At 40.6% G+C, this 21,374-nt stretch overlaps 1 protein-coding gene across 3 annotated transcripts in view; it reads right to left on the bottom strand.

The window, feature by feature from the left end:
• Nucleotides 1-11,571: 11,571 nt before the first annotated feature.
• rubcn (rubicon autophagy regulator) overlaps nt 11,572-21,374 on the bottom strand; it is a 60,919-nt gene continuing 51,116 nt past the window's right edge. For all 3 annotated transcript variants that reach the window (XM_034179978.1, XM_034179977.1, XM_034179976.1), the window contains 4 exons: nt 17,428-17,489; nt 17,117-17,270; nt 14,640-14,733; nt 11,572-12,002 (listed from right to left, as the gene is read on the bottom strand). In XM_034179978.1, the coding sequence (XP_034035869.1) occupies nt 11,866-12,002; nt 14,640-14,733; nt 17,117-17,270; nt 17,428-17,489 (447 nt within the window). In that variant the 3' untranslated portion in view covers nt 11,572-11,865. The remainder of the gene's footprint in view (nt 12,003-14,639; nt 14,734-17,116; nt 17,271-17,427; nt 17,490-21,374) is intronic.

The following is a 21,374-nucleotide window of genomic DNA, read 5'->3' as shown; positions in this document are numbered from 1 at the left end:
CTCACCACAACAGGTAACATAAAATGTTGCTATTAATATTAGGACAATTTCTTATTGTTACTTTTTTCCACAGAATTTGCTCTCCTGTGATGTCACCTGCTACCATCTTTATTTAAAAAAATTCCTAATATAATTTGAGCAGTGTAAGTAGCATGACCGCATTTTTAATATAATACTGTAGGAGGAAAGCTATTTTCTTTTTGCCTTGCATTAATTAGCAAGTGGAGATTGAGGTGCTTGTTGATAGAAGCTGCTGTTTACTTCATACAGGTCTTTTGCAGGTTTCATCAGCAATCAGGCTGCAAGTCTGTTTCCAACTCCACATAATTACTAATTGTGTATTTGTTAATCTGAGGAAATAAAGAACGACTGTGAGGATGCACGCGCTTGCAGTTTCCATTTTCTACCTCAAGAGCTCTACATATGTTTACAGACTTATAAGTCCAAGTCCAAGTTAATAATTATCCATACTACACATAGAAATGTCAGAACACAGATCTGTGCCTATGGATGGTTGATAAATGAGGCCCCTAGTTTTTCTGATTTCTTTTTTAATAGAGGGATGGTCAGTCATTTAAACGGCTCTTGGCATGCTGAGGACATTAAAGCCTGGCTTGCCTTGAATTTCTTAAATTTTAATGAAAAGAAACGAGAGGTGGCGGTTTTTGGACCTAGTAGTCTTTGTGAGCCCTCCTCTATCGATTTGGGACCCCTGAAAGCAGATTTTAAACCTGTTGTTGTTAATCTTGGTTGTAAGATGGATGTTGATCTTAAACTGGACAGTCAAACTGCAGCAGTGGTGAAATCTAGTTTTTATAATTTGAGACGTTTGACAACAGTGACACCTTTTCTTTCCAGGCAACGTTTTGAGGTGGTTATTCATGCTTTTGCGTCATCTCATGTGGATTACTGCAATTCGCTTTATGTGGGAGTAAATTAGGCACTTCTCACCCGTCTGCAGTTGATCCAGAATGCTGCAGCGCGGCTTTTGACAAGGGTTTGGGGGAGGGAGCATATCACTACTGTCCTGGCAGCACTTCACTGGTTGCCAGTACATTTTATGGTTCATTTTAAAAATTTTCTGTTTGTTTTTAAGTCCCTCCATGGTTTAGCTCAATCGTACCTCTCTGGGTTTCTTCAGCCTTATATACCTTGTTGGTCTCTCAGGCCGCCTGACTAGCTACTCCTGCAAGTGCCTAGATCGAAAAGAAAGCTCAGGGGGGACAGGGCTTTTTCTGTTATTGCTCCCAAACTGTGGAAAAGCCTGCTTCTAGGTGTTACGGAGGCACCCTCATTGTTATTTTTAAAGTTCCTTTAAAAATGTATCTTTTTTCCTTGGCTTTCGACACCAACAAGGCTTGGTTTTACAAAGTTGCTCCAATTTTGGTAAAATGTGATGCAAATCATTGGTTGATTTAATAGGGTTTTAAAAAGGAATAGTTTACACTATGTGTCATGCTTAGTTGTCACATTACAGGGTAACATATGTCACATGACATAGAAGCCAATGGACGTCGACATTGTTTGACATGTACTTTGCAAACCAAGCATTCAACAGTCAAAACTATTTAATTAATTAATCCTATTAGCTCAACCAATAATTTGCACCACCTTTTACCAAAATTGGAGCAAGTTCAACTTTTGACCTCAGAGACAGGATTGTCTTGAGGCACAAATCTGGGGAAGGCTACAGAAACATTTCTGCTGCTTTGAAGGTCCCAATGACCACAGTGACCTCCATCATCCATAAATGGAAGAAGTTCGGATCCACCAGGACTCTTCCTAGAGCTGGCTACCCGTCTAAACTGAGCGATCGAGAGAGAAGGGCCTTAGTCACGGAGGTAACCAAGAACCCGATGGTCACTCTAAGAGCTCCAGCATTCCTCTGTGGAGAGAGGAGAACCTTCCAGAAGGACAACCATTTCTGCAACAATCCAACAATCAGGCCTGTATGGTAGAGTGGTCAGACAAAAGCCACTCTTCGTAAAAGGGGCAGCCCACCTGGAGTTTGCCAAAAGGCACCTGAAGGATTCTCAGACCATGAGAGACAAAATTCTCTGGTCTCATAAGACAAAGACTGAACTCTTTGGTGTGAATGCCAGGAGTCATGTTTGGAGGAAACCAGGCACCATCCCTACAGTGAAGCATGGTGGTGGCAGCATCGTGCTGTGGGAATGTTTTTCAGCAGCAGGAACTGAGAGACTAATCAGGATTGAGGGAAAAATGAATGCAGCAATGTACAGAGACATCCTGGATGAAAACCTGCTCCAGAGCGCTCTTGATCTCAGACTGGGGCAATGGTTCATCTTTCAGCAGGACAATGACCCTAAGCACATAGCCAAGACATCAAAGGAGTGGCTTCAGAATGACTCTCTGAATGTCCTTGAGTGGCCCAGCCAGATCCCAGACCTGAATCAGATTGAACATCTCTGGAGAGATCTGAAAACGGCTGTGCATTGACGCTCCTCATCCAACCTGATGGAGCATGAGAGGTGCTGCAAAGAGGAATGGACAAATCTACTCAAAGATAAATGCACCAAGCTTGTGGCATCATATTCAAGAAGAACTGAGGCTGTAATTGCTGCCAAAGATGCATCAACAAAGTATTGAACAAAGGGTGTGAATACTTACGTACACGTGGTTTCTTAGTTTTTTATTTTAATAAATTTGCAACAAATTTCATGTTGTCATTATGGGGTCTTGTTTGTAGAATTTTGAGGGGGGAAATAAATTTAATCCAATTTGGAATAAGTCTGTAACATAGCAAAATGTAGAAAAAGTGAAGCACTGTGAATACTTTCAGGATGCACTATAAACACAACAGCAAGAGCAAATCTACATGTAGACTGTGGTTTTGGAATTCAGAGTATCTCATGATGTGATGCATCAAATATATATCCATAAACCTGTTTTTTGATTCAGTAATTGACACAATTGTCTTTTGACTGTAATACATACAAAGTCAAAATTTATGACTAATGATTTGATATTTTAATAAAACTGAACATTTCATCATCAAAAATACTGTCACAGGAAGGAAGCAGGCTGAACAGATTTTAAGAGATGAAAAAAAATGTATCACTTTAAGTGTCCTTACCATTTCATGACCAGTCTTTCACCCAAACGGTTTATCTTTTGTTCTCTTCTTTTTCTTCCTCTTTTTTCCTTCTCTTCTGCAGCAGGATACCTGCAGCAGCATTCAGACAAAGCAGTTCTTCCTCAAGGGCAGCAGCACAGAATAAGCAGTCAGCTTATTCCTGACATTAATTAATTTCCATATTCTGTAAATCCATCTTCTATATTTCCTATATAGCTTCTACGGACATGTGTTCTGAGCTCTGTCTTTCATACAGCGGTCAGAAGAAATCTGAATGCTGGGGAGGGTTTGATTCACCTGATATTTGCCTGGTATTTTACCAGGAGTTGGCAAAAGGTCCCAAACATTCCCAAACAATGACAAAAGAGTGGCAAATAGTTGCTAATCATCACAAACACCGTCACTAACATATGCTAATAGTCGCTGTTATATAACGGTTGAGTGGATCCTTGTCATTTGATTGGTGGCTTGTATGTCATGTGACATGGATTATTCATATCATTTGCCATTGTGTTTCATTGACTGTGAAATAGTTCTATTTAGTGTGCAATTTTGGTGCTATATGAAATGTGCTATGCTAACACTACTGGGGGCAGCGTTTAGCTAAACATGGCGGAGTTTGTTTTGCTGGCAAACAACAATTTGAAGGAGCTAATTGATGCTGCTAATTCTTCTAAAAACAAACAAACAAACAAACAACAACAACAAAAAAACAAATCCACTACACCGTAAGCCATCTGGAGGCATGAAGAGCTGTTAGGATGAAAAGCTGGACAAATTTCTGACATGATTTTTCGCTGGGCTGAGGAACTACACAAAGTCTTTTTTTTTTTGTAAGTATACAAAGTCAGTGCATGGCAAGTTGACTGAGAACAATTTTGGACTCCTATTTAAAGTTCATGTTGGACTGTTGACTTCAAAGCACCAGTGAAGCACACGAAAATGTAAGTCCCTTTTCTGTTGTTTATAAATTAATAAAATATCAAATGACAAGGATCTATTTTAGCCGTTATATAAAACAAATAATGAATGCTTTTTCATTCTTTTAATAGAAAGAGTATTTAATTTGGTGACAGATGGAATGTTCCATTCAACTTGGCTTTGCCTCATTGAATGGAACATTCCAGCTTTCACCTCATGAAATATTCGTGCTATTGAACTCACAAACATTCATTATTTGTATATTACCCCATTGTTATTCGCAAACACTTTTGCAAACATTCACGCTCATGTTGCTAATTGTTGCTAGACAATTGTCACTAAATGTCACTTAGAAGTTGGCAAGTCCAAAAATCTCAACATTTGTCAGCATTCGCCACTCTGAGATAGTAGCCCTAGTACACATCAATAGTTTGAAGCCTCCTGACTGCATAAAAGGTTGTCCCACACTGCCATCATGTAGTCAAAATCTGAAGTGCAAGAAGGCAAAGATGGTGAAAAATGATTATCCTGAACTGCTCACAGTCCATATGTTTCATGCTGCCCTTATGTGGTTGAGATTTGAAGTGCAAGAACATGAACATGGTGAAAATTGATTACCCTAAGCAGCCCATTTAGCTTTGGCTCATTTGTCATGAAGTAAAAATTTGGGTTTTTTTGTTTGTTTTTGTAAAAGCAAAAAGTCACCTGATTCTGTTAGAATATGTTTTAAAAGTAAAAAAAATAGGGTGACATTTTTGTTTGCAATAAAATTCAAATTCATTATTTAAAAATAATACAATGTGATTTTCTGATTTATTTACTATATTTTTTTAGATTCTGTCTCTCATTAGTTGAAGTGTATCTACGATAAAAACTACAAACCTCTCCATTCTTTGTAGGTGGAAAAACTTGCAAAATCATCAGTGCATCAAATACTTTTTTGCCTCACTCTATATAAACCAACATGCCAGTGTCTTCATCTAACAAAAAGTCAAAAACTGTGGATTTCAGACTTTGACTTATTTGTCAGATGAGCAGCAAACAAACAGATTATACAAGCTACTGGCATGTTGCTTATGGGGATCCACGTACTCTAGATTGGGTAGTGTTTATAAAATAGGTAGCTGTCATTTTTTAGAGGTGGTAATAAATTATGCAAAATTTCTATAATGAGTTGGAATGGCGTGAGTCCAGAATGTTTATAGAACTGTAGACCTCCAGTTTTTAGAAGAACTCAACCCTTTTATATCCTGTTAATTACATAATGGCATTACTTAATTTGATGATTCCATTGGTTTCATTGTGTCATAAAACCTATATTTAGATATTTTATTTGTAATTATACCTTGTGTATTAATAAAGACATTGCATTATTGCTAAACAAAGGCCACTTTGGGCGCCATCTTGGATTTTGGACCCTTAGAATGTGAAGAAAAGATGGCACCCTAATTTTTCCTAATATATCTTCTTTCAAAATCAAGTGAGTTTTTGCTTTTACCAACAACAACAACAAAAAATACACGAAATTACAATTAAGATGCGTGGAATTTAATAAACGCAAACACAATAACAATGTCTACAACCCCAGGCAAAAATTATGGAATCACCGGCCTCAGAGGATGTTCATTCAGTTGTTTAATTTTGTAGAAAAAAAGCAGATCACACACATGACACAAAACTAAAGTCATTTCAAATGGCAACTTTCTGGCTTTAAGAAACACTATAAGAAATCAAGAAAAAAAGATTGTGGCAGTCAGTAACGGTTACTTTTTAGACCAAGCAGAGGAAAAAAATATGGAATCACTCAATTCTGAGGAAAAAATTATGGAATCACCCTGTAAATTTTCATTCCCAAAACTAACACCTGCATCATATCAGATCTGCTCATTAGTCTGCATCTAAAAAGGAGTGATCACACCTTGGAGAGCTGTTGCACCAAGTGGACTGACATGAATCATGGCTCCAACACGAGAGATGTCAGTTGAAACAAAGGAGAGGATTATCAAACTCTTAAAAGAGTAAATCATCATGCAATGTTGCAAAAGATGTTGGTTGTTCACAGTCAGCTGTGTCTAAACTCAGGACCAAATACAAAAAACATGGGAAGGTTGTTAAAGGCAAACATACTGGTAGACCAAGGAAGACATCAAAGCATCAAGACAGAAAACTTAAAGCAATATGTCTCAAAAATCCAAAAATGCACAACAAAACAAATGAGGAACGAATGGGAGGAAACTGGAGTCAACGTCTGTGACCGAACTGTAAGAAACCGCCTAAAGGAAATGGGATTTACATACAGAAAAGCTAAACGAAAGCCATCATTAACACCTAAACAGAATAAACAAGGTTACAATGGGCTAAGGAAAAGCAATCGTGGACTGTGGATGACTGGATGAAAGTGATATTCAGTGGTGAATCTCAAATCTGCATTGGGCAAGGTGATGATGCTGGAACTTTTGTTTGGTGCCGTTCCAATGAGATTTATAAAGAAGATTGCCTGAAGAGAACATCTAAATTTCCACAGTCATTGATGATATGGGGCTGCATGTCAGGTAAAGGCACTGGGGAGATGGCTGTCATTACATCATCAATAAATGCACAAGTTTACGTTGATATTTTGGACAATTGAAAGGATGTTTGGGGATGATGAAATCATTTGTCAAGATGATAATGCATCTTGCCATAGAGCAAAAACTGTGAAAACGTTCCTTGCAAAAAGACACATAGGATCAATGTCATGGCATAGGGTCAGTGTCAACGAGCAGATCTGATTTGATGCAGGTTTTAGTTTGGGGGATGGAAATTTACAGGGTGATTCCATAATTTATTCCTCAGAATTGAGTGATTCCATATTTTTTTCCTCTGCTTGGTCTAAAAAAGTAACCGTTACTGACTGTCACAATCTTTTTTTCTTGATTTATTATACTGTTTCTTAAAGCCAGAAAGTTGCCATTTGAAGTGACTTTAGTTTTGTGTCATGTCTGTGATCTGCTTTTTTTCCACAAAATTAAACAACTGAATGAACATCCTCCGAGGCCGGTGATTCCATAATTTTTGCCAGGGGTTGTATAAAGCCAGGAAATATAGTCACGAGAGTTTTAGGCACTAGAGTTTAATGCTGTTGTCCGTGGAGCCTGATCAGAGTGTCTGAAATGTATTTCTCATGTCGTGAACATACTGAGATTATCCTATACCCATAATGCACCTGGACACAGCATGTCCAGACTAAAACCTTAAAAATTAGGGCATTACTTTAAAACTAAACATATATCTGATATTTTCACTTTATAAAACTTCAGACATGACATTAATTTAAATAACGTCTGAAATTAGTTTGGTTAAAATTTGAACCATAAGTTAAAAATGTATGCCTCTAGATGACTTGGGTGATATTGCTGTTGTATTAATAAGGGATTAAAAGAAATGAGGGGGGCTTTTGTGTGTGTGTGTGTGTGTGTGTGTGTGTGTGTGTGTGTGCGTGCGTGCGTGCGTGCGTGACCAGTTGTCCTTTGCCTGCAGAGGATAGATCAGTTTCTTCTAGAAGCAGCTCTTCTCTGTTTACAGAGGGTAGAACTACACATCTACTATAAAACTTTTAACACATAGGTGCTCAACTGATTTAAAATTTTATAATAGTTTGTAGCTGTACAGCTTTGTTTACCGCGTTAATGGTTTAAAAATTACTGGACAGAAATTTATCGGAAGATAATTAGTCCGATAATGGTTTTCAAAGTTATCTGAAAAGATAATCCGATAATGAAAACTTTATGGGAACTGTGCCCACCACTGTTTGGCAGCAATTGCAGCCTCAAGTCATCTTGAATATGATGCCACAAGCTTGGTGCACCTATATTTGGACAGTTTTGCACCTTCTTCTTTGCAGCACCTCTCAAGCTCTATCAAGTTGGATGGGGAGTGTCGGAGCACAGACATTTTCAGATCTCTCCAGAGATCTTCAATCAGATTCAGGTCTGGGCTCTGGCTGGGCCACTCAAGTACATTCACAGTTGTCCTGAAGTCACTCCTTTGATGTCTTGGCTGTGTTCTTAGGGCCATTATCCTGCTGAAAGATGAACCATCACCCCAGTTTGAGGTCAAGAGCGCTCTGGAGCAGGTTTTCATCCAGGATCTCTCTGTACATTGCTGCATTCATCAATGTTTTACAATTAAGAACTACATCAGGCCATGTTTGGAAGCATGTGCCAATACCGCATGTCACCACTGCCACAGCAGCTTTCCCCAATCAAAAGTAATCTATTTGTGGTACCGGTGAAGCCTGAGTGTCCCATTTGCTTTTTACCACTGCTGTGCAGCCCTCATCACTGAGGTACCCATGTCTGGATCATGCTCAGAAAAATGTGCCACATGGCCAAAATGCATTCAGTCACTACGCAAGTGATACTCATCATCTGAATCTCCAAAGTAACTATATTGGATACAAAGTCATTCTAGGGGTAGCCAAGAATTCTCAACAGACACCTTGAACCAGACATCCTACCGTCACTTTAGGTCACTGGATTGTCTAAGTCTCAGTCATACAAGACAGGTACCACCAGGGCCCTAAAGACTTGGACCTTTGTTCTCCTGAAAAGGTATTGGCAACACCAAAAACCTGTCCAGTCACCTCATGACTCCATAGGCTCTTCCCAGTGACGTCTCGATATCAAAGGCTGATGACCCAGAGACATGACACTACCAAGAAAAACAAATGTCTCTACAAGTTCAACAGTATCAGCACATCAACATACACGTCTGATGGCTGAGTCCAGGAACTCTAGAGGCCGAGAACCCAGAGACACACCACTACCAAGATGAGGAAGAAGTATCTAGTTTGACATTTTCACTGGAGATAGTTATGATGGCTGAGTCCAGGAAGTCACTGATTCAGGACAATTGCAAACTCAGACACCAATTCCTCACTCAGCTTCCCAAGTGCTGTAATCAGGATATCAGTATCCATAGTTCCTGCAACCCCAGTTACTATGAATATCACAGGAACTATTGGACAAAAAACAGAAGTTCACATTTTTTGCGTTGTTAATGTTTTGTTTTAGTAGGAGCCCTCTGTATGTCTTAAGAAATCAGTTATCCATTTAGTCTACGAAAGCTGAATTTAGTGTCATCTCATCCACTAGATCAGGGGTGGCCAAGTTCGGTCCTCGAGAGCCACATTCCTGACACTCTTAGTTGTCTCCCTGCTTCAACACACCTGAATCCAATGAAAGACTCATTAGAAGTCTGCTAACGAGCCTTTCAGGAAGGTGGCTCTTGAGGACTGAACTTGGCCACCCCTGCACTAGATGGTGACATTGACTGTTGGAGCTTTGAGGCTCTACATGCATGGAAGTACTCTAATGCTGTAAACTGTTCCAAAATACAAGTGTATTCCTGTGTAATTCTTGTGTATGCAAAATGGTGTTGAGTAGTTTGTCTCTACACACTTTATAAAACATCAAGCCACAGATTTTTCTTCCCACTATGCTATGGTTAGCATTCTAACATGGCCTTTCTTCAAGTACACCACAGCAACACTCAGCAACAGTCTGGCCAGTCTTTTATTGTTACCATAAAACAAAAGCAAATCAACACAAAAACTCCAATAAACATTTCTAATAGTGCAATTGAAACCTGCACACAGCCCCACGTTAAACGGCAGTCAAACCGTGTTCATTCAGGATCTGCAAGCTCAAAATCTGGTTAAAAATGAAACACCCCAGAACTTTCCCATTGTGATGCTTATTGATAACATGATGTGTATTGCTTTTAGGGTGCACTGATCTCGCGATGGCTTGTTTGTATGAAGCAGAGATGATGGTGAACTTTGGGCTGAAGTGCAAAACAAAACCAGATTTCTTCAATTTGACAGTTTTCAATGATGACTGAATCTAATCTCAGAAACAATCAGACCCAGTGCGGTGACACACTGAGGTTTACGGTAATCTCGCTCTCGTTCACTGTATAGGCACATCAGCTGAAGCCAAAAAACAAACAAAAAAAAAAAAACAGTAGGAACGATGAATCACGGTCTGCTGAAGTGTGGCAACAAGATGTTACTGACAGACAACCAGAGGCTGGTGGAGAGTTCATCCCTTCACACATGAAGGACCTTAATGCCAAAGGTCACGCAGCATTTACACTTGACATTTTCTGCAAGCTTTTGTTCCCTTGCACGCATGCACAGATATTAAGAGCTTCATACACAAAGCAATTCATTGTGAAGGGCCACATTGTTGGTTCAGTGCAATTAACTGAACATTTCATACTTAACAGTTTTAGAAATACAAGTATTATTTAAGTGCTGCTTGGGCTGGTGAAGTCTGTCCATGGCTGCACAAACAGCAAAGATGTCCGTGCATCTACACACACACAAAAATTAAACAAAATATAAAAAGATACACAGACCTCGTGTAGTATGCATGCACGCACGCACGCACTACTTTCAGTCCTTGCAACTGACTTGTCTGAAAATTTCAGTCTTTATGTGGAACTCAACTGACACTGCTGGTCCAAGTTCACTGGTCCCACAGGCACATAAATATGGCTTTAAGGACAGTAAAATTACATGTGATCTTTTCATCAAATTAAAATAAAGGGCAGGATTTTCTAATTACATCTGAGCAAAAAAGTGAAAAAAAAGTGTTAAACTATAAAAAAGACCCCCCCAATCTACACTCTTGACAACCTCCTGCCACTTTTTGTCAATTTAAAACACGTTTCAGCTCAGCCAGCTTGAAGCAGTTGACAGATGCTGCAGATGTAGAAAAAAAAAAAAATGCGCAGAACAATTTTTTTTTTTTTTTAACATTAAACACAAACTGCATGGTGCAAGTGATAATGATAAATCATTACTATCCTTTGATAAATCTCATGTGAAAGACATTTTTGGTTTTACTAGCATTTTTAACATTTAACTTTTAACCATATGAAAATGACTAATTTGTAGGATCATCATGTGCTCACGTAGGCAGATTTGAAAACACGGAATTATATTACTGAATAATACTAAAAATTCCAGAGTGTTGTGTTGGACGAGAACTAAAATTTGAAACATGCCAACAATTGAATCAGATAAAATACAAATTATTGCATGGAATAATGTAAAGGGGTGGGGCTAAACTAATGCATCATGTTGATTAAAGCGCCAGCAGTAGCCACAAACAGCCCACTCCGGTCCTTTTAGGGCCACTGCGAAAACTTTTTGACTTGCTTAAAGTATTTTAAGGCCCTTTTCAAATGGCAAACCTGCAATAAGGCCTCTGCTACCCACATAAGGCAGTTGGTTTTAGTAATTTTATGTTCATGTTCCTGTACAGTGTTATTTTGACTGTGGTCAGAAGTGGCAGCACTACAAACAAAATTGAATATATTTTACATTACTGTCAGTCACCTTGTGTATTTGGGTGTAAGCACAATGCTCAAATATAATAAAGGTTTTAGCTCCCATCTGTCTTATCAGGAATGACATTGAATTCTAACAAAGTTATTAAATTCTTTAACGGCAAGCTGGGGAAAGAAGAGTGAGGCTTTTAAAGTATTTGGTTCTTTGAGAAAACATCCATTTGGAGAGTCACTTTATTTTCCATAAAATGTAATTTGATCTTCAGAATGTTTAAGGATGGGGCATGAAAACTGCTCATTCCGAGTAAAGTGCACGTGTGAAAGTTACAATAAAGGAATGAACGTCAACAGCAGACGCGGAGAAAAGTCCTGAACAGGTGTCAAATCCACTGAAGATCAAAAGTGTTTGCAGCCAGTTCAGATCTGAGGGGGCTGGAACTGAAAGAGGGGCCAGTCACTACAATCATGGTCTTTTTGTGCTGTTCTGGTCTTCGCCTTATTTCCGGGGACTAAGTCCCACCTCCTTCATCTTCCTGCTGCTCCATGTTTCTACGCGCCATCCTCTCTCGGCGCTCTGCCAGACGTCGGCATCGAGGGCAATCCCTACCTACCTGGAAACAGCTGCGGTGGTAACACGCGTAGCACTCTGGAAAAGTGAGACACATCAACACAAACAGGTCAAAAAGAGAATCTGGTTTTAAAATTTGTCAAAAACACAATCACACCCATTAAATCAAACACGGAACAGTTCACAAACTCGTTTGACTAGTTTACTGACAAGAGGCACTGAGGTGAACAGCGAATGACAACCAAACCTAAAGGAGGCTGAGTGAGAAACTATAACAGAAGGCAACGAGGGAAAATTACCCACTGATAAACACCACGCCCAAAACCAGTTCACACTCCTCCATTTTCTCCAGGAGAGGCCACCAGAGACCTTCAAAAGCTTCCGATTTCTGCCTCAACAGGCGGTTACGTTGATGGTTGCATTGATTTTTGTAACGATAGTAACCCGCCCACCACCAAAATTAAAATAATAGATTAATGAAATGACAAGCAACTCAAAATTCATGAAGTGTTTATTTCATTCTCAGACCATGACGATGATTAAATAAAAGCAGCTCAATGTAAAAGAAAGGAGCACAAACTGGACACTCATTCATTCTGACAGTGTTCACATCCACACAATAAAAACTTATTTTATTAAAATCACATTAAAAAGGCCAAGCTGAGGAAGTGTGGAAATGAACGGTGTTCCCTCTGTGTGATTAAAAAAGTCTGCTGTGCAATCAAACATCAACATCTGATAACTTTAACAAACAAAATGATCTTCAACAGAGCTCAACTGGAAAGAGAAACCCGCAGACTTCATTACTGGTTTAGCAGGTAATGAAATTCAAACAAAGTTTTACAGTTGACACTGTGCTCTGGTGTCATTTGGCATTCCAAGCAGAGGAAATGATTCCAAAACAGCTTCTAGTAGCAGGAGCAAAGACAGGAAAAACTACAACACCACCTCCACCCATTACCATCTATGCCTTCACCACCAACTAGCCACCAAAATAACACAAAAACAAAACAACAACAAAAAAAAGACACACACACCCTCTACCAGTGCTGCAGTCTAAGCACAACAACAAAAAACCCGCCAAAACCACCGCAGGAAGAAAAGTGCAAGAAACTTCATCAGACAGCTGAAAAAAAGTGAAAAATTAGATAAAGGAAATCAAGATAAAGCCAACAGCAAAACTGAAACATTAACCAGAAACTGATTTTAGATCAACATTCTCACTCATCTTCAACCGCTTATCTGGGATCAGGTCGTGGGGCAACCGCTCCAGTAAGGGACCTCAAACTTCCCTTTCCACATACTATACAATCAATATTCTTACAATGATTTAAAAAAAAAAATCTAATGTTAAACATCCAGATGTCGCTTATATAAAAGAGGTTCACATCCTCTGCAAATTATACACATCTGTGTAGCTCCACAAAAACTGCAATTGAAAACAAAGTGCAAAATAAGTATAAACTGTAAAAAAATTAAACTGTGCTTTCTCAGTGTGCAGTTCCTCTGTCAAATATTAACCTGCAACCAGATTTAATCTGCTTTCTCAGCAACTCCCTGAGATCTGTGCTATCAAATCTATACAGCTTGAAATGATCTCCATCTTAAAACGTGTCACATCTCACTCCTGTCCTCCATCACTCATTTCGGCGCTGTCTCCCCCCCCTGCTTGGCTGTCGTTTTCTATCCCCTCACTCGTTTTCCTGCCTTCATGCCACCTGACTCTCTTGGCTTTGCGAGTCTTTCGAGATCTCCAGTTTGTCCTGGTGATAACTGACGGCTCTTCTTGACCCTGCCCCTCAGTGTTCCTCTTCTCGCTCCCGTCCTCTGCTCCGTGTTCTCTTTTAGACAAAAGGGTGGACAGCTGAGGAGGTTTTAGTAGCTTCAAAGCTGAAAACGTCTCCATGATTTTGGCACCAGACTGCGCTGTCTCACTCTTGCCCTTTTCCTCAGACTTTGTGGCCTCTATTTTCACTTTCCCTTCCACCTCACTTTCCCTTCTTTTGTCAGACTCTGCCTCTTTGCTTTCCGTGTTCTCTCCACCCTCCTTCCCTATTTTTGTAAAACCCTTGGCGAAACACAGTAAGCCTGATACCTTGTGCCGTGTCTTCCGGTCATGTGCCGTTTCTACATCATCTAGGCTTTCCAAGCTGCTGTAGATGTCGCTCTCGCTGGCCGTGCTGTCCGTCCTCTCTCGGTTTGAAATGCTTTTGGTGAGCCGATCTATGTGCAGAACTTTTAGTAAGTTGACCTTCTCCCTTTTTGCATAGCCACGCCCCCTCTCTTCACTCTTTGCATGCTCCTTCTTGTACACTGCCTCTTGCTGATCCCAGTCTCTCTCCTCTGCTTCTTTATGACACGCCACATAGTCATCCCTGTCTAACTCTGTCTCTCCTCTCACCTCCTGCTCCTCCTTATCACTCTTACTCCTGGATAAACCTTTTGCCAGTGGTCCATGAGTGAGAGCTTGGAATATCCCTCTTGTCTCAATTTTACATTGGGCTCCCGTTATATTTCTCGACTCTTCTACACCCTCCTCCTCCTCACTCTTTATCCCCTCGTCCTCTCCTCCCTCCCCCTCTCTTCTGTCTTGGGAGAGGGTCTTTGACAGCTTACGAGGGTTGGACAACTTCCAGTCTTTCCAGGGAAGTGCTGTGGAGGGACGAGGAGCGGCTGTTAAGCCCCCCAGGCCTGTAATCAGCAGAGCGCGCTCACCTTCACAGCGCTGGCACTTGCTTAGTTGAAAGGGGAAGATGATGTCTTTGTCGTTGCCACAGAATTCACACACAAAGCCCTTTGCCTGGCACAGCTGGGAGAAAAACAAAGCAAACATGAGCATGTCAATAAAACTGTAAAGCTGCCAGGTGGCTATAAGGAAACTGTGTGGAGGATTTAGTGTCATCTAGTGGTGAAGTTGCAGACTGCATTATACACACAAATTACGGTTCTCAAACTTGTCAGCCTGCACAAGTAACCAACAGATGGTGTATACAGGAGCAAACACCGATTCCTCTTCTTTTATCCTTCAATCTTCTGGCTGCGCCCCAAAATGTTAAAAACATTTAAGCTACTACATCCACATGGTGGCCCCCACGAGGGGGTCCACTCCCACAGACCTGTATATATGAAGGGCTCATTCTTAGAAAACCTTGATTCATTGATGCAGGTACATACACACTAAGCCCTTTTCCACCAAGTGGTCCAGGTCGGTACATTTCGGAACAGTTAAGCATGGCTTGGCTTGCCCTTCCACTGCCATCAGTGCCCTTTGTTTGGTCAGTAAAGCACATGGACATCAACATGCACGTCATCGAGATGGGCAGTGTGCCATATCGTTGTTCCTCCACAATCACCATGAGGACTTGTCTCATCAAGCTTGGTTGCTTTTCTCTGACATTCTTCAATGTGTGGACATTTAAAATGGTGCATATATTTTCGGCAGGATTCTGTATAGCACGGAAGGTGTTATGACACATTCCGATGTTGCTATGAGCCAATCAGTGGGTTAATGCCACCATTCTGTTACCATTCCATTATTCTGGCACTCCAAGCAAAGGGCGCCAAAAGCGGTACAGTACAGGTCGGTTATTTTGGTACCCGCCGCTTAATCTGAGTGTGTAAATGCACAAACTAGCGATCCATATCATATCAACCCTGACCGCTTGGTGGAAATGAGGCTTAATGCACAGAGGATTATGAATGCTATATTCCATTCCTGCTGATAAACAGTTGACGTGACATATCTATTGCTTGTACTACTAAACGACATCATGATAAACAGGTTTTCATGAAAAACTGAGTCTGAATGTCCCAGCATGGATACGCATCATCAAAATCAGGTATTTACAGTGAGGAAAATAAGTATTTGAACACCCTGCGATTTTGCAAGTTTTCCCACTTAGAAATCATGGATGGGTCTGAAATTTTCATCTTAGGTGCATGTCCACAGTGAGAGACATAATCTAAGAAAAAAGAAAAAAAAAATTAGAAGAACCTATTTGAGGTCATTAGCTGCATAAAGACACCTGTCCATCCCACACAATCAGTAAGACTCCAACTACTAACCTGGCTAAGACCAAAGAGCTGTCCAAAGACGCCAGAGACAAAATTGTAGACCTCCACAAGGCTGGAAAGGGCTACGGGGCAACTGCCAAGCAGCTTGGTGAAAAAAAGATCAATTGTTGGAGCAATTATTAGAAAATGGAAGAAGCTAAACATGACTGTCAGTCTCCCTCGGACTGGGGCTCCATGCAAGATCCCACCTCGTGGCGTATCAATGATCCTAAGAAAGGTGAGGAATCAGCCCAGAACTGCACGGGAGGAGCTGGTCAATGACCTGAAGAGAGATGGCACCACTGTTTCTAAGGTTACTGTGGGTAATACACTAAGACGTCATGGGTTAAAATCATGCATGGCACGGAAGGTTCCCCTGCTTAAATCAGCACACGTCCAGGCCCGTCTTAAGTTTGCCCATGACCATTTGGATGATCCAGAGGAGTCATGGGAGAAAGTTATGTGGTCAGATGAGACCAAAATAGAACTTTTTGGTCTTAATTCCACTCGCTGTGTTTGGAGGAAGAAGAATGCTGAGTACCATTCTAAAAACACTGTCCCTACTGTGAAGCATGGGGGTGGAAGCATCATGCTTTGGGGGTGTTTTTCTGCGCATAGGACAGGACGACTGCACTGTATTAAGGAGAGGATGACCGGGGCCATGTATTGCGAGATTTTGGGGAACAACCTCCTTCCCTCAGTTAGAGCATTGAAGATGGGTCGTGGATGGGTCTTCCAACATGACAATGACCCGAAGCACACAGCCAGGATAACCAAGGAGTGCCTCCGTAAGAAGCATATCAAGGTTCTGGAGTGGCCTAGCCAGTCTCCAGACCTAAACCCAATAGAAAATCTTTGGAGGGAGCTCAAACTCTGTGTTTCTCAGTGACAGCCCAGTATCCTGGCTGTTCGAGAGAAGATCTGTGTGGAGGAATGGGCCAAAATTCCTGCTGCAGTGTGTGCAAACCTGGTGAAAAACTACAGGAAACATTTGACCTCTGTAATTGCAAACAAAGGCTACTGTACCAAATATTAACATTGATTTTCATAGGTGTTGAAATACTTATTTGCAGCAGTAACATACAAATAAATTATAAATAAATAAAAAAAAATGAAAAAAATGGAAATGGTTAATTTACCATACAGCCAGCTACATGGATAGAACCAACTTTAAGCAGCTCCTTCAGTCGAGGCGCCAGCTCGCCATTACGCACCGCAATAAGATCATTGAGGGAGAAGAGGTAAAGGTCCTCGGTCAGGTGTCCTGGCAGGCTGTCAAAGCACTCCAACAACCTGATGTACATAATTAGTGATCATAAGCAGTGTGTTTGGTGGGGAGACATCAAGAAACTACTTTAGGCCATTATTTGTGATGTCATATAATGCAATGACCATCTGTTACGTGAGGATTCTGAAACTAAAAAAAATTTAAAAAAAATGCATTACATACTCTTTAGCCAAGCGACAGGTCTTGAGAAGATTCTTCATGTGAAACAGCTGCACCCTCAAAACCTAAAGAAGACAAGGTTTAAAAAAAAAAAAAAAAATGTTTACACAGGTTCACAAAAATACAAATCCAGATGAATGGATGGATGGATGGATGAGATTTATTGTCACTGTCATTACAAGTGCAACAACAACAAGATTACGTCCACACTCACATTTCCACAGACAAACAGCAATTAATCCACAATTATTACTTGTTTACCGTATTAATGGCACACATCAGAATTAAGACAACACATATACATTTGACATTGTTTATGTGCACTAAACTTGAAAGTACATTTTCCAAATTGAAGCGATGTAAGTGTGGTAGCCGCTGCAACAGGAGTCGCACCGCCGCTAGCTTGGGGGAGTCCCAAGCTATTCTGAAGAAAAGCATGTTAACAGATGGAAGAATAATGATCCATGAGAATGTCTTAGAGGGAAGTTCAGCTTTAATTCCTCATTATAGCGTTACTACAACCCCTGGCAAAAATTATGGAATCACCGGCCTCAGAGGATGTTCATTCAGTTGTTTAATTTTGTAGAAAAGAAGCAGATCACAGACATGACACAAAACTAAAGTCATTTCAAATGGCAACTTTCTGGCTTTAAGAAACACTAAGAAATCAGGAAAAAAAAAATTGTGGCAGTCAGTAACGGTTACTTTTTTAGACCAAGCAGAGGGAAAAAATTATGGCATCATGAAAAACAAAAGAACGCTCCAACACATCACTAATATTTTGTTGCCTCTGGCTTTTATAACAGCTTGCAGTCTCTGAGGCATGGACATAATGAGTGACAAACAGTACTCTTCATCAATCTGGCTCCAACTTTCTGTGATTGCTGTTGCCAGATCAGCTTTGCAGGTCGGAGCCTTGTCATGGACCATTTTCTTCAACTTCCAAAGATTTTCAATTGGATTAGGATCCTAACTATTTGCAGGCCATGACATCGACCCTGTGTGTCTTTTTGCAAGGAATGTTTTCACAGTTTTTGCTCTATGACAAGATACATTATCATCTTGAAAAATGATTTCATCATCCCCAAACATCCTTTCAATTGATGGAATAAGAAAAGTGTCCAAAATATCAACATAAACTTGTGCATTTATTGATGATGTAATGACAGCCATCTCCCCAGTGCCTTTACCTGACATGCAGCCCCATATCATCAATGACTGTAGAAATTTACATGTTCTCTTCAGGCAGTCATCTTTATACAACCCCTGGCAAAAATTATGGAATCACCGGCCTCTGAGGATGTTCATTCAGTTGTTTAATTTTGTAGAAAAAAAGCAGATCACAGACATGACACAAAACTAAAGTCATTTCAAATGGCAACTTTCTGGCTTTAAGAAACACTATAAGAAATCAAGAAAAAAGATTGTGGCAGTCAGTAACGGTTACTTTTTTAGACCAAGCAGAGGGAAAAAAATATGGAATCACTCAATTCTGAGGAAAAAATTATGGAATCACCCTGTAAATTTTCATCCCCAAAACTAACACCTGCATCATATCAGATCTGCTCGTTAGTCTGCATCTAAAAAGGAGTGAACACACCTCGGAGAGCTGTTGCACCAAGTGGACTGACATGAATCATGGCTCCAACACGAGAGATGTCAATTGAAACAAAGGAGACGATTATCAAACTCTTAAAAGAGAGTAAATCATCACGCAATGTTGCAAAAGATGTTGGTTGTTCACAGTCAGCTGTGTCTAAACTCTGGACCAAATACAAACAACATGGGAAAGTTGTTAAAGGCAAACATACTGGTAGACCAAGGAAGACAAAGCGTCAAGACAGAAAACTTAAAGCAATATGTCTCAAAAATCGAAAAATGTACAACGAAACAAATGAGGAACGAATGGGAAGAAACTGGAGTCAACGTCTGTGACCGAACTGTAAGAAACCGCCTAAAGGAAATGGGATTTACATACAGAAAAGCTAAACGAAAGGCATCATTAACACCTAAACAGAAAAAAACAAGGTTACAATGGGCTAAGGAAAAGCAATTGTGGACTGTGGATGACTGGATGAAAGTCATATTCAGTGATGAATCTCGAATCTGCATTGGGCAAGGTGATGATGCTGGAACTTTTGTTTGGTGCCTTTCCAATGAGATTTATAAAGATGACTGCCTGAAGAGAACATGTAAATTTCCACAGTCATTGACGATATGGGGCTGCATGTCAGGTAAAGGCACTGGGGAGATGGCTGTCATTACATCATCAATAAATGCACAAGTTTATGTTGATATTTTGGACAATTGAAAGGATGTTTGGGAATGATGAAATCATTTTTCAAGATGATAATGCATCTTGCCATAGAGCAAAAACTGCAAAAACATTCCTTGCAAAAAGACACATAGGGTCAATGTCATGGCATAGGGTCAATGTCAATGAGCAGATCTGATTTGATGCAGGTGTTAATTTGGGGGATGAAAATTTACAGGGTGATTCCATATTTTTTTCCTCTCCTTGGTCTAAAAAAGTAACCGTTACTGACTGCCACAATCTTTTTTTCTTAATTTCTTATAGTGTTTCTTAAAGCCAGAAAGTTGTCATTTGAAATGACTTTAGTTTTGTGTCATGTCTGTGATCTGCTTTTTTTCTACAAAATTAAACAACTGAATGAACATCCTCTGAGGCCGGTGATTCCATAATCTTTGCCAGGGGTTGTAAATCTCATTGGAAAACACCTCTGTTGGAAGCCTTAAGGACAAGTTGGAACATGCCCAACTGTTAAACAATTTCTCAGATACTCACTCCACTGAAAGCCATCAAAAGCCGCCTGGATTTTACAAATGGTTATCAACATAGAGGTGTTTTTCCTGTGCCGCTGCACCGCGCCGGCTGCGTCCCACGCGCGGACCCGTCCGCACGTCTTTCATTAAAAAAATCTCCTTTAACAGTGGAATATCCGGATAAAATGCTGAAACTGACTTCTTCTGAAACTTCTCTGTTCTCTCATGACGTCCTGGATCAATAGAGCCTGAAATGTGGAGGTTTTCAGCTTGAAACAGGCTGACGACGACGCCTGGGAGCGCTGCGCGACGTTCCGCTACGTGGGAAGTCCTTAAAGCGACAGTATCACCTCAAAATCTCTCATCAGCCGTTAAAATTTTCACCGAAAACCAGCTTAATTTTTCGAACCGTGTCCACTTCAATGTGCCTCACAGGTTTAGAAAAAAATTTTGATCAAACAAAGCGCCAGTCTCTCAGCAACTTCTCAGACAAAGGAATTCCGACGATGGGCTGGACGACTCCTCCCACAAGGAGTGCTCACAGGCGAATGACATCACTGACAGGCGTGGAAAAACTCATGCATGCGCACAAGGGTTCAAGCATGTCTGACGTAAAAACATATGAATGAAATCCATATACCGTATTTTCCGGACTATAAGTCGCACTTTTTTACATGTTTTGGCCGGGGGTGCGACCTATACTCCGGTGCGACTTATAAATGAAAAATATACCGGTAGGATCTCAATTAATTTACTGTAACAAAACAATTTTACGTGACAGAGTCGATCTATGTTTTAAAATGGCCACCGGAAAAGGAAAGGCAGTGCATCATGGGCACTGTAGTATGGCGGCCATCCTATAGGTCACGCTGGTCGCGATAACTAATCAGAGAACAGAACGTTGGACGAGTATTCCTCACCTCACCCACAGCTGTGTGAAGCTGACGAACACAGTGCTTGCTGTTATTCCGGCATGGCGAACAGAACAGCTTCAACCGTTGGATATCAGTGTGAGCAGAGTGTTTAAGTTGACGCTGAGAGCTGCGTGGGAGCACTGGGTGAGCGACGGCGGAGGATTAGCGTGTGCACTTGGAAGGCGCTGGCGTCGATGATTGTGAAAAGCGTTTGAAGCAGACGAACATGGTGTTTATTCCGGGACGGCTAAC

This window comes from Thalassophryne amazonica, chromosome 10, assembly GCF_902500255.1.
Source record: "Thalassophryne amazonica chromosome 10, fThaAma1.1, whole genome shotgun sequence".
NCBI lineage: Eukaryota > Metazoa > Chordata > Actinopteri > Batrachoidiformes > Batrachoididae > Thalassophryne > Thalassophryne amazonica.
This window is presented reverse-complemented; position numbering and strand designations above follow the sequence as displayed.